This window comes from Hirundo rustica, chromosome 8, assembly GCF_015227805.2.
Source record: "Hirundo rustica isolate bHirRus1 chromosome 8, bHirRus1.pri.v3, whole genome shotgun sequence".
NCBI lineage: Eukaryota > Metazoa > Chordata > Aves > Passeriformes > Hirundinidae > Hirundo > Hirundo rustica.
The window spans coordinates 1,040,627-1,055,018 of record NC_053457.1 but is presented as its reverse complement, the minus strand read 5'-3'; the positions used below and the strand labels follow the sequence as shown (position 1 = coordinate 1,055,018).

Genomic DNA, 14,392 nt, shown 5'->3' with positions numbered 1-14,392 from the left:
GGGCACACACACACACAGAGCTGTGAGTGATGAGACACATAACACATACACATACGCACACACAAACACAGAGCTGTGAGTGATGAGGCACATAACACATACACATATGCACACACAAACACAGAGCTGTGAGCGATGAGGCACATAACACATACACATATGCACACACACACACAGAGCTGTGAGCGATGAGGCACATAACACATACACATATGCACACACAAACACAGAGCTGTGAGCGATGAGGCACATAACACATACACATATGCACGCACAAACACAGAGCTGTGAGCGATGAGGCACATAACACATACACATATGCACACACACAGAGCTGTGTGCAGTCAGGTCCCCCCATATGCTGCTGCTCAGCGCCGCTCCCGCCCTGCCCTCATCTGGAAGGTTCGGAGCGGGCAGCGAGTGCTGGCGTGGAGCTTTCAACATGAGTGCTGAACGTGTCTTTCAGTGACCTGGCGGTGGAATCCTGCTGTCCCTGCTGCTGGAATTCCGTGGTTTTGTCCATCGGAATTTCATCTTTTTGGCTGCCGGAGTCCAGCCGTGCGGGCCACGGGCGCTGAGGGGAGGCGGCACTGGCAGGACGGGCGGCTACCACCTATGGCCCTGAGTTCTTTTGCTTTATCGTCTGCTTCAAGATGCTTTTTCGCTTTTGGAACCGGGTGCTTTTGTTGGCCTTGCTGCTTTAAAGGCTAACTTCGTGCAGCATAAATTCTAAAACAGCAATCTGTGAGGCAACATCAGAAAACAATGTTAGGAGTTTTTTTCTCGAGTTACGTAATTTTCAGTGTCAGCTCTTGGAGACAGAGTGCCATCCGTGGGGGTGAAGGAGTGCAGTTCAGCACCGGTGAGGGGCAAACAACCCGTGTGGGGGTGTTTGCATCCTATTGCGGCTTAGTTTTGACACGTCCTTGAGTTTAAAGCTGTCTGTGGATGGAGTGTTACAGGAATCCTGTTTTATCACTTTTTCAAGTCTTGTTGAGTGGAAGCAGGACCACCATAGACTAAAGGTCTTTTCCAAAGACTGCGGGGAGGCACTTGGGTTTGAGAGAGATTCCAGGAGTACTGAAAGAGAGAACTGACTCCTAATGAGCTATGGAAGTGGGATTGGTTTTCTTTCTGAAAAGCTGCTACTTTAAGAGAATTCTTTTAACGCACACAGTGTGTACTTGTGTGAAGTGGGAGGGCATGGTGGTTCTACATCACATAACCTGCCTTGGCCTCTGACTTGCTTTCTTGGGTAAATTTCTTCTTTTCAACTGGGAGATGGACTTGTACTTGTTTTGGGAAGGCTTTCAGAGTGCTGGGTTTCAGATATTGCCATTGGCAGAATATTGGAAGCTGCATGACTTTTATTTTTACTTTTTTTCCTTTTTTTTGTGGACTGTTTGACTAACAAGTGATAAGAAAATGTGAGGATGTGTTCATGCATATGTTTGAATCTTGCCTGTGCTTTTTAGATGAAAAAGGCCTGAAATTTTGAGTATTCATTTGACAGCTTATTGTATGTGTTGTATTCTCCTCTTTATTACTGAAGTGCAGGAAATGGAGGGTTGCATGCAGTTTTGAGAATGGTTTGATCCATCTTGATCCTTACTGAGTTCCCCTGGTAATAGATGTTGATCAAATCTTGCTGCTCCCAGACTGTTAGGGGCAGTTAATTAATCTGTTTATCAGCACTTGTGCATGCCTCATTCCTTCAAGAGCTGTGCATTCCGGCAGGGAGTTGTGATTACTCTTTCTCTTGGTTGTTTTAGGGAATTGGCTAATTCTGTGCATGACTGGTGTCCTCTTGCTTTCTTATTTGCTGTGTTTTGAGGCTGAGATAAGGAAAAGGAGAAGGTTACATGACTACAGAATTGGGATAGCCACTTTATGCTTTTGAAAACCCTGCTTTTTTCTGGTTTAATACATAGAATACTTCTGGAAAGCCCCCTGTTGGTAACACTCCAGTAAATGGTGCTGAGAGGGAGCTTTCATTGAGTAGTTTACCTTTAGAGCTTTCACCTGCTGTTATGTTCAGCCTGTGGAAGGAGCTTTCTTCAAGGATCAAAGGCCACTTCACAGTTAATGCAGTGGATGAAGTCTAGTGCAGATGGGACATTTTTTGGAGAGACCATAAGTGAGTCACAGGTCACAACTACAGGCAGTTTCTGTTTTTACTAGAGTCTTCAGCTAGCTTTCCAGAGCATGAATAGAATACAAATTCATTATTTGTTCTTGGCTGTAACCAGAGCTCAGAATCTAGAGAGAACCCCACATGAATTCTTCAAATGTAACTGTGACCTAAAGCAGTGAGAGAAAGCTTAATGGGGCTCTGCATCAGGTCTGACACCTTTATTGAAAAGAAAATGGTGTCTGGAATTTTACTGGGCAGAATTCTCCCTTACACGTGTGCAGTGTTTGGCTCAAAGTGTGTGTGTTATCTATTTTCATTTTGGTTGAGGCACAATTCGTCAAGGCAATCTCCTGGATGAGCTTGTATGAGATAAGACTTGTCTGAGCACATGGAACTTGAAATAAACCAGTTACAGTTATGCTGTTAGGAGGAAAAAAAAAACACAACAAAGCTCAACAATCTAGTGCATGAGTATTTATACATGCTTTATTAATTACACTGGCAGAATCTTGGACATGCTTGGTAGGACACAGTTGAAGTTTCATGACACTCCTCAGAGTCTGAACCATCTTAACCAGGTGGTTGGTAACACCTGGAGGGGCAGTGATAAGCCTCAGCTGTAGCAGGTTGAGCTAATTTTGTCAAATCAGCAGTGGGTTTGGCAGTAATGTAGTAGAAGGTAATTCAGCTCTGCAGAAGATGGAAGGAGATGGAGAGAGGCATTATTAAGAGAAGTGTGAAAGAAACCAAAAGGTGAGTGAAGAAGCTTGCAGGTGTGTAGTCCCCTACAGTATTTAGCAGATTCAGGAGTCTTTCTGAAAGAGTGGGAGGTGAAAAGCTAAAAGAGGCAGGGAAAGCAGCATAATATATGGTAAATGCATGTTTAAGTAGAGTTTGTAACTCTTTCCCCATGAAAGTAAAAACTAACAAAAGGTACAAGTGTAACTTCTGACCTGAGCTATAACTACTTGACTTGATCTGGAAAGAAATGAAGCTTTATGGTAGAAAATGGATTGGAAAACAAGCAACACTGTGATATTTATTGCCCACCAGAGGTAAGTTTTTAGTCCACAGGAATGTGGTTTTTCACTATAAACAAATACTGTAGTCTATGTAAGTTTTATTAAGCCCATAAAAATGCACATAGTAATCATAAATGCATATAAAAATGCAGCAATGACTGGAAGACATACATACATCAGTGTAGCCTTTTCTTTGAAAAAGTATAGAATAATTATTTAATGTTGACCTTTGTAGTTTTTTCATGGCTCTTTTTTTGTATGAACAGTCATTTTTCTCAAAGGACTTCTTAAGGTTTCATGAATAAAGCTAGTGGTAGAGACTGAGAACACATGTAAAACCTGGCGAAGGTATTTCTGAATACCTCAAAATTAGAAGCAGAAAACACATGAATACATTTTTTCATTTATAGTTTGAGGAGAGCAGACTAACAGTATTAATCAGTTTACACAGAGTATATAATTTATATTGAAAGCCATATTGGCTGCTGTAATTCTGGAATTCAAATGTTATTCCTCAGCTCAGTATTCAGTTGCTGTGCTACGAATGAAATATTGTCTGAACTGTGATTATTCAGGATTAACCTCTACCTCAGTGGATTACTGGGCTGTTTTTGCATCCATTTGTGCAATCTCCTCCTTTTTCACTCCTTGCCAGTGCCAGGGAGAATTCATATACATGTTGAAGTGACACTATATCTGGTTAGTGTTCTTTAGAGGTGTGTATAAGAAATACTTTTGCTTGGTTTTGTGGAAAACCGGTAAGTTTTTGTTCTGATATTTACTATGTTTTAAAAGAGGCAAAATGATAGGACCAGTACTTTAAACTTTCTAAAGACTATTTGAAATCTTGTGACACACAAGTTAATGTTCGAAGCATGCCAGTTTTTATTTTAGTAACACTTTCCCAGTGTGGTACTAAGAATTTTTCTAGGGTTATCAGTGGGAGGGATTGGGCCGCCAGAGGATTCTTTGCACTTGGCTAAAAAAATCTCCAAAGAACAGACTTCAGGCTTACCCTGCAGTGTAGTGAAGGACCTGGGTAACTTTAGGCTAGGCAGAACTTTGGAAAGCTTTGGAAGATCTTTCTTGCCTCAGTGAAACGGTTTCTTGACAGGAGGTATTTAATACGAAGAACAGGAAATCTTCAGCAAGAAGAGGAACCAGAAGCTTTCATGGAATTAACGACTTAGTTATCATTAGTGATTTACAGTATAAGTGAGTTGGGACTTTGGGTAAAATAATGAAAAGAAACTGAGCTTGTATTGGTGGAGCAAAAGGGATCACATCTAGGCAACATGCTGCTTCATTTTGTACAATTTGTAGAAGAAGAAGTTAGCTAGTTAGCAGACAATCTGTTCCTGAGCAAATACTTATTTTGGGGAGTTAATGGAGTGAATTTGACTGAAAAAAATCCTTGGGGGCACATTTAATTCTTGCTGTGCAGTGTGGACAATAGATCAGCAAAGCTGTTCTCAACTGCGAATGAAACAGGTGGTGAGGCAGTGCAGTGATTATTTACTCCTTACTACTTAAAAATCTTGCTTTTGCATTTGATAGTGCATTTTGTTTTCATCCTGGAGTTAACTCTGAATCAGGATTCATTCCTGAACCACTGTATTGCATTCATGGCTGGAATGTGTCTCCCAAGGATTTCTCTTCCTTTCCAGCAGAATCAACTGTAAGACCATCACAGGGAAGAGGCACTCTCACTTTGCATGGGAACTTCCACTTGCCCCAAGGCTCTAAAGGGGTTGGGAACTCATCCCTTTTGTCTCCAGAAAGGATTTTGGGTTATCTCTGTTACTTCTAGCAATAGATGGCTTCAGGGAGTTGGCTGTTGAGAATTACCACAATTTTCTGGAAATCCACTGGGAAGCAGTTAGTGGCTCCCCAAGGTGTTTGGCCTATATGCATTTTTCTGTTTTGTGTTACTACCCTGTGGAAAGCATTGGGAAATCTGAGGTTGAATGAAGCTTGAAGCTTTTGGAGAATGACTTAAAGCCTTCAGCCTCTGCTTGGGGAGAGAACATTAGGGGTTTCACAGTGTGAATGCGCTTGTGTGAGCATAGGCAAGGGAAAACTTCCAAAAGGAAGTTTGGACAACAGATCGAACCTCTTCATGTATGATGTATCTCTCATGGCCTCTAAGTGCATCTTTCTTTGCCTTTCATTTGTTTGCTAAAGAGTGGGAACTGAAAAAATCTGGAGACACATTTCCAGTTGTGCTCTCTCCTAGATACACTAGTCCCACATAATATAAAAACCAAGGAGAGGAATATGATTTGTTGATTTTTTTTTTTAACAGAATGTATCTGCTATCCACAAATCTTACTCTTCAGCAATTTTTAGCCTGAAAAGTTGTTGGGTCACCATATGCTAAAGAGATGAACCCCCTCCCCAATACAGAAAGGTAAATTCTCACCCAATAGTAAAAACACCAGTTGAAGTGTTTGTAAGAAGCTTGTTTATTAACTGCAGGAATAAATGAAATGTGCATTGGCATATCTTCTGTGTGCAGGTAATGGGCTTCAAAAAAAAAAAAATAAACTCTTTGGTGCCTTCACAATCTAAAAATCCATCAGGTTAATGAAATATTTTATCTACTGCCAGTGCTGCACTTACATGCTCAGTTCAAAGTCTTCTTTTCCCACAGCACCTTAATTAGTGTTTTAATTGATGTTGCTTAAACCTCATCAAGGGTGGTTTGTTCTCTGCAAGGAAAAGCTGTGTAACTGCTTTTTTAGTATCTTAAAAATGCTTGGAGAAAATGATCATGACTTTTTTTGGTAGAGTTGTGATTTCTATCAGACCAGCCTACAGGAAAGCTTTTTCTTTGTCCTGACAAACTTTGCTCTTCAGAAGGACAGTTATTTTCTGACTGAGAGGAATCTTGGGTTTTCATTTTGCAATTTTGTTTTTGAAGTTGCAGTATGCTTAGGTTTGAAGTCCCTCTAAGGGAAGCTAGTTTCTCCCAGAGAATACAAAAAAATGTAATGTATTTGTGTAGTTTATGCTGCTTAGGGGAGAGACTGTGGTGTAATGAGGACTTCTCAGACTGCAAAAATCTTTTGAGATGTGGATGATACTGATGACAGTAACGTCTTATCCGTGCTAGGGCTTGATTTTTTTTTTTTCTTTCTTTCTTTCTTGTGGACTATAGACATTTACTATTGCTGAAACAGCTTGTCCTCCTTATTAGCAATATTATAGCCTCAAAAGACTTCAGGTTCTCACATGCCCTTCCTTCTGCTTGGAAAAATCACACACAGGTGTTTTCCCCTTTCCATGTGATTTATTTGAATTATTGTGTTTTGTATTTGTGTTAAGGAGATCTCATTAGGAGCTGGTGAGGGAAGCACCAACAGTGAATGTACTAATGGCTGAGACCATGTAAATGACTTCCAGGGATGTGGATTGTCTTTGGGTGTGAGCCTCATTACCTACTGATGGGACTGAGAGCCCTTTCACTTATCCTAAGGTGCATGTGGACAAATGCTGCCTCAATGCCAGGAGAAGAAAATTCTACCCATTTTCTCATGGAGACAGAAGTCTTACTAACATTGATCAAAATGCAAGGCAACGGTCTAAATTTGCTGCTGGCATAGCACTGTAGTATGAACTCCAAATCCACACCCAAAATATAAGATGTATTTATTCCAAAGTAGCCAATACTATTTTGTTTAATTTAAAAGGTTTTTTTAAGACACCTAATGTAAATAATACAAATCTCAGTTTGCTGTTGTAGATGGCCTAATGTAAATTCCCACTGCTTATACCCTTGGTTTGCTCCTTCTCAATACTATTCTCAATTGGGCCATCACCAAGGAATGCTTCGAGCTGAAGAATCTGGAGGGGAAGCATAAGATCAGAAAGTCGTTCCTCTTTATATTAAAAAAACACCCTTTTTGCTGTTGACTTAAAATAAAAAGGAATGCTTGTGGATTAAGAGCTCCTTCCCAACCTGAGCATGCTTTGTCAGAGAAGAGCCACACTTCTTTATCCTTCTAACCTTCCACATGATCTGGTACAACACACATAAATTTGTCCCCAGATGCTGATCTGTTACATTGAGCCGTTGGCATGAATTGTTTTCAAGTTCATTCTCATATTTTGAACAGAGGGTTGGAGTACATGATCTCTGGAAACCTCTTTCATCCTAATTTAATATTCTGTGACTGTGACACAATTTACATCAAGGACTGCATTTGTACTGAAATGTTGGAGCTAGTGTAACTAGGAAACAGGATAAAAAGTTGCTGTAAACCATCTGTGTCTGCCTTGCTCACCAAGATGGGGACAAAACTGCTTAGAGCAGTTCCTCACTGTTAAACAGGAGCTCTGTATCACACATGTTTTTAGTGGATTCCCAGAAATGAAAGTAAAGTTTTTCTGGAAACTGCCAAATTAATTTGAAAAATTACGGTAAAGAGGGGGGGAAAAAAAAGCTGCTGAGAGTTTTTGTCCTGGTGGAATGGCTGGCATTGCCTTTTTATTTTACCTTTGAAATGTTACTGCTTTAGGTATAGAAGAGTTCTTTGAATCAATAATGTTTGCATTGAGTCTTGTAGAGTGCTTCATTTTACATAGTTGATATAGGAATGAAGTGTGTGTGATTGAAATTAAGGATGCACAAGCCCCTCAGTGACTGGGGCAAAGGAATTAAAATACTGAAGCCAATGTGAATTAATTGTTGGGAAAATTAATCAGTAGTGAAAATTCCTGACCTCCAATCTAAAGAACAACTACTTTTTTTTTTTTTTTTTTTTTTTTTTTTTTTTTTTTTTGAGGGGAGAGAATAACATTGTTTGGGGTTGTACTGTGATGGTATGAAGTAATCTGTGGGTAGTTTAGGCTGAAGAGTCAGGACGGAAAGCATAGAAACAAACCCATTTTTTTTCAGATACTGCATTAAAAAAACCCCAACCCATAGCAGTTTATTTCAAGTAAAAGAATACAGTGTCAATGCATTGATGAAAACTGGATTTCTTCAGTCTTAACCATTGTTTTTTGACTTGGAAAAGATAATACATCACATGGGTAGGGAACCAGTGAATTGTATTGGAATACCAGGGAAAGTTGTATGAAGTATTTCTGTGTAGGCACAGGTGTACATGGAAGGCCCTGCATTCTAAATCTCCATTTCAGAAAGTGTTTCTTAATCTCTTCTGATTTTTCAATAAGGAAAGTAATTAATTGGTCTATGCACTGACTAATGTCTTGTAATTACTTATATCAAGTAAGAATAATAAAAGTATTTAGTAGCAGATCATCATTGAACTAGTAGTGGTGTCCTAAAATGTTGATAAAGGAAGATTTGCAGCTATTTCACAGCAGCTGAACTGTAGAAGCTGTCGTGTTAATTTTGGGTAGCTCCAGAATAACTGTGGCTGTGTTTGTATTTGCAGCACTGCAGAGGTCTGGTTCTCAGGCAGTTTTTGGTCTTCATTAACATCAGAGTGGTTGTAGGCAGTACAGCTACTTCGGGGATGGCTGTGATGGTTAACAAGCGTAGAGTAGTTTACAGAAGAACTTGATATTACTTCAGCAGGATAAAAAGATCTGCTGGATCCCAGTATCCCACCGTCTCTTGTACTTTTGTCTAACCTGTCTCTTTCAGTCTGTTGATATTTAGTTGCAGTGAAATGCTTTTTCCTTCATCCACTTAAACTTGCGGAGCATTGTGGAAGAGATTTTTACTTTAAAGGAAACTGTGTCTCTCTGGTGAATGTTATAGTAGAAGATAGATTTATGCTTTCACAGATTTCAGGTTTCCATATACATTGTCACTGTTGGTTGCTCTGTATATGCTATATGATGTGGTATGATCATTTCAGTTGAAAACCATTCCACCAATGAAAAGAATGATCTGTGGATAGCTCAGGGCAGAAATTACTTTGTGTTCAAGTCAAGATAAGTATTATTTGAGCTTTAAAGTCTTAAAAAATAAGCTTAAAAGAACAGCGTAAAAGCTGGTTATGATTTGAAGGTCTCTGAAAAATTAAGGGGCAAGATCACAAGCAAGTGCTGAAACCTTAGACTCTTACTTTGAAATTTCCTCCTATTTTCTAAACACCATTCTGCAGCTGTTACCCACTGAGCCTAAATTGGGTGAGGTCATAAGATTTCTCATCACTGTCACTCTTCCCACAGCTCTTTTCCCTCCTGCAGTGTTTCCTTGTTCAAAACCATTCTTTCACAAAATATTTCTCCCTCAAAATGAAGGCTTTCTGGCAGAGATGTTTTTTGAAGTCTGAGCAGGAATACTCGCTTACAAGCTGTTTGCTTATTTGTATATTTATTTTATTTAAGGTTGCCAATCTTGCTTGTTCATTGTCAACAAATGAAGATGGAACGAAAATTGTCCAAATGGCAGCTAATCACATTGAGACTTTGTGCCCACAGGTAGGACTTGTTCACTTCATTCCCTCTGCAATGCATTCACCATTCACTACGGTGTTGTCACACAATGCAGATGTTTAATTGTGTTCCTTAAGTCTTAAGTTCACATTCCATTTACACAGCTCAGCGGAGCAAATGGAGACCAAATGATAAATGCAAATACTTAGGTAATCTCCTCATTTTCTCTGTGGTTAACATAGAAATGGTTAATAGTCTGTATTGGTTGGGAGTTCCAAAAGCTATAGAAACGGCAATTGTAAAAATATGCTGCTCTGTTTCTGAAGTCGCACCTGATTGAATGAACATTGTAATGTGAAAAAATTGGGAATAATTTACTCTTAAAAAGCAGTACCTATTTTGACCTTCAACTTGAGTGACTCACCACTTGATTTGGTTTTTGTGTAAGTGAAGAGTAAAGTATGAATTCTTCTGATTATCACCAATTTAAAAGCTTGAACTTTCGTCTTAAGGAAATGAATGGGAAAAAAAGCGCAGCTACTGATACACTTTTTCTAAGATATTAAGTACCAAAAATGTGTTCACTTATGTTCAGAGTTACAGAGATACAAGAACTTCTGCAGTTAGATCTTTCAGAGCAAAGATTTTTACTGATTCCTGTGAATCTGATCTTTGTTGCAGCCTTGAGGCTGCATAATTTCAAGATCATTAGTTCTTTGAAGAACACTGTAGTTTACACAGTGGCATAAGTATTCTTACCCTTTTGTGGTTGAAAAGTTGAAATAAAAGATGAAGAGCAAATATTAATATGTTCAGTAGCAAGAAGTCTGTTTTATGCCTGTTGAATAAGTGCAACAGGCACTTTCTTTCTTGGAGAAAGGAATTTCCCTCGAGGAAGTGTGATAATCTGAAAATGTCACAAATCAGTGTTTTTTCTTGAATAATTCAGTTTCAATGTCTGTTTTTAAAACTGGAAGAGTTCTGTTTCACATCACACTCCTATGTGATTTAATGTTTTACTGTTTTTTTAGGAAGGCTTCTAACAGCTTCTTTGTTTCTCCAGGGGTCAGGTGCACTTTTATAATGGATTGTTATGCATCTAGATGCAGCTTTTTAATTGAAATGGAAACTTCCCTATCTGATACCAGAAACTCCTCTAAAATCTAATTCTGACTAAAATATTGATTTTTCTTCACAGCCATTTAAGTTTCTAGGCTTTTAATTTCCTATAGCAGAATGAAAATATCTTGGGTTTATTTCTTTCCTTTTTGTTTAACCTCAAGGTAAACTGGGGTTAGTTAGTTCATGGTTATAGATCTGGCTAAAAAGAGAATCTGGAATGCACATAAGATTATATTACTACTGATGGTGTGTTCATTGCTGCTTTCTTAGATAAGGACCATGCCCTGTGAAAGCAATTCACACTTTACCTAAGTAAGAAATAGCAGATTAGGGCTCCTTCAATTTTTTCAGTACACCAGATTATGCCATATCATTTAAATACACTCATAGGGAAAACAATTATCTCTTAAGTTCCCTGTGAGACATATCAGTTAGAGTTCAGAATGGGGAAATTCACATGCAGGATTCCCCAATGCTCTTAAATCTTCAGAGTGAAAAGAAAGGTATTTTATGTGCTTTGCAAAATATTTAATGAAGGGGGAAGCATGGTATGGATTTAAATATGTATAGCAGAAATAAAATATAGCCTTCCCACCCCAAATGCCCCAAAAAAGTACCAACCAAAAGAAATCATCTAGCACTTACAGAAACTGAAGTAGCTCTCTCTCTCCCCTCGGAACCCGAACTCTGTTTTGGCTAGCTTGAGGGAGAAACCATTCAAGAAGAAATCTTCCTTCAGGGTCCTAAAAGCTACCCAGAGGCAAACCTTTTTTCTTTAGAGAGAACAGACATCTGTTGATGGCAAAAGGAGTCTGCTCTTTGCTCTGGGGGGGATCATGGCTCTATTCAGGGGTCCTGCCCCTGCAGAGTCCTGAGCTCAGTCCGGTCCCCGTCCTCCTCCTGGTTGAAGAGAGCAAGCCCCCGGCCGTCCCAGGGCTTTTTCCCAGGGGGACAGGCCTAGAGGCAGGGACAAGCCACTACCCAATCAGGGATAAGGTGGGAGTGGAACAGAGCTGGGTTATATTCCAGTGTGGGAGGATGGGCGGGGCTGAGCAGTGGCAAACCACATGATACATTATCCAGGGGAACAGGGGATACTGAAGAAAACCCAATATAAAAATGAAATACAATATAAACCAAATTAATGCACTACAACAAGAAACCACCTTGGAATCTTGGGAGTTTTGCAGATTTGACAGCAAAACTTCCTGTAGAGCACAGAGGAAGAGGCAGCTTACAGAGTGGGCAAACACTGGAGGAAAGCCTTTTGGCTTCTGTTACATTAATCATACTCTTCTGTAGGTAGAATTTAGCGGGCTGGTTCTGATCTGCCTTTTTTTTTTTGTTGTTCTCAAGTGAAATTATTATCAAATATTTTGACTGTTCAACAAATGAAGTAAGCTGGGCATTTATATTAGAGCCAATGCAAAACACATAATGATCCTAGAATGTTATGAATATTTCATGACAAATTAATATAGTGTTAAATCAGTAATAATAGAATAAACATATGAAAAGCTGGTTGCATGATTTGATGAAGAATCATTTCTGATCATGTAACTCAGTTTTGGTTGGGAGAATTGGGTGTAGTCAGGTAAGTAAGATCTCCAGAGTCACTTGTATTGGGAATCCATGTTACTGTCCTGGTGCGCCTTCAAAATCCTGACCCCAAATGAGTGCCTGGGAAAGAAAGAGAAGGGAAAGAACCAACAGAAGCAATCAAGTTTTTGTTTTTAAAAGCAAGACTGTAAACCTGTAGAAATCTTTTGCTCATACCTGTTTGGGGTTTGTTGTCCTTGTGCTTCAGTTCTGTGGTGTGTTTGGGGAGGACTCTGGCTGCTCTAACAGTCCTCTGGAGTACCTGGTAGATGGTAAACCTTTCAACATAGAGGGAGAGAATTATCCTGTGGGAAACTAGAAATTAGCAGATGAGAATCTGGTTTCTCCATCTAAATTTTTCGTAGGCTTTTACATTTTCATGTAGAAAATAGCTTTCAAATCCTAAGCTGCTGCTTTTGAGAAGAATGACCTTGAGCCTAAAGCTGGAACGGTTGTGTCAAAGTGGAGATCAGAGGTGGGTGGTCTTAAAAGTCAACAGCTGAGATGATCTTCAGAGTGTCATCAGGCTCTGCCTAGAGCCTTTTTGTTAGCATAAAGATCCCTGGAGAGTTGTAAGGAGCAGGGGATTCGAGATATTTTAGAACTGTATCTGAAATAGTGAATTTTAGGCTCACTTCCTTTGAAAAAGAGCTCTCACTGGAGCTTGTTGCTGGTTACCAGAGCAGTACAGGGTAATTACTGGAACATCATGTAAGGAAGGAAAATGCAAGAAAAACACATGAATGTTCATGGTTTAGCTTAATCTTCAGATGGTGATAAAAGAATTTTTGAAAGTCATTTGATCCCATGGAATATTTTACCAGATTTTTTAAAGAAGAGGTGTAAGCACTGATATAAGCAGAACCTTGGATCTTAGTATTTTGGTGAGTTGTTTTTCTCTGAAGTATTAAGAGATAGAAACCATCTGTTTATATACTGAGGTGAAAAGCAAATCTATGTAACTAATGTAAAGTGTGTAACACTTAGCACATTTGTAAAGGATTTGACTGTAATTTTGAATGCCATCTCTTCTTGCTGCTTAGAACTTAATATGCTGCTGGTAGCTTTTAGTACTGCCTGGTATGTGATAAACCAGTAAATATAGAAGGTGATTTTTTGGCTATGGTTGTTTTGTAAATATATCGCTGTGGTAGTTCAGGTACCATGGAGAGAGGTATTGGGGTAAGCAAGATGCTGAGCTGATCAGTAGGAATATATTTATACACATCATGTTTACAGGCCACTGAAATACTGATCTGACAGCTGTCTTGAACATCTTGTATTTGGTTTGTCCAGCATAATTCATCTGTTTCTTCAGTGCCAACATGACAGTCTGGAACTGCCTGCTGTATTATAGATCTGTTTCTCTATTGACACACGTGTAGCTGCAGTGAGAAGGCAAAAACCACCAGGCCTTGCAAGAAACCAGCCTCTGCAGCGTTCCTTTCTTTGAATTTTAATAATTTCAGCACTGTTGTAGTGATGCTTTCTTTCCTGTCTTGATAGCATACAGTATTATTATCAGTCATCACCCTGTTTTTTCTGAGTTTTTTAAAGCCTTTTGATTGTTCATAAGATGGAGTCAGTCTTTTTAGCTTCTGTACAATATTAGGAGCAGTTTTTGCCTTTTCTCACACATGTAACATAAATCCTTTGTTTTCATTCTCTGTCCTTTCCTTTGCGTATTTCTAACCTGAAAACAATTGTAACTGACAGTTGGTCTGGCCATTCGGCTGGGATGTGATAACCCCAGAAGCCAATCCACAGCCAGACCCACAAATGTATAAAAAGTAAGAAATAAACAGGCAGAGGGGCTCTCAGCCTGGGCTCAGCCTTGGACTCTCTCGGAGGAACATCTCTGCCCTGCAAATCCCTCGTCTCCATGTGGTTGCTTTGCGTGTCGTGATCGCAATCAGTAAATTCAGAAATACCACAGAACCAAGAATTGAGGGATTGATGGGTTTCTTGGAGTGTGCATGTTTCTGCAGAAGGGATCCAGGCAAAGCATCTCCATTCCAGTCCAGTAGCCACTTGCATTCTCTGCTCTTCCAAGTACAGTGATGACCTCCAGTTTGGTGCAAAGTGTCATGGAAGCATTCAGCAGCCCAACAGTGACAGCACCGTGCCCCCCCCCAAAAAAAAAAAAAAAAAATCCAAC

General features: G+C 39.5%; 1 protein-coding gene across 14 annotated transcripts in view; it reads left to right on the top strand.

Annotated features, from left to right (window-relative positions):
- The window catches only part of CTNNA3 (catenin alpha 3), a 444,137-nt gene that overhangs the window by 279,100 nt on the left and 150,645 nt on the right, over nt 1–14,392 (top strand). For 6 of the 14 annotated variants that reach the window (XM_058421605.1, XM_040071771.2, XM_040071769.2 and 3 more), the window contains one exon: nt 9,466–9,558. In XM_058421605.1, coding sequence (XP_058277588.1) covers nt 9,466–9,558 — 93 coding nt within the window. Of the gene's footprint in view, nt 1–2,814; nt 2,888–2,928; nt 3,190–5,461; nt 5,567–9,465; nt 9,560–14,392 lie in introns of those variants that run through there. The other 8 variants (XM_058421606.1, XM_040071777.2, XM_058421610.1 and 5 more) reach the window with 8 other exon arrangements.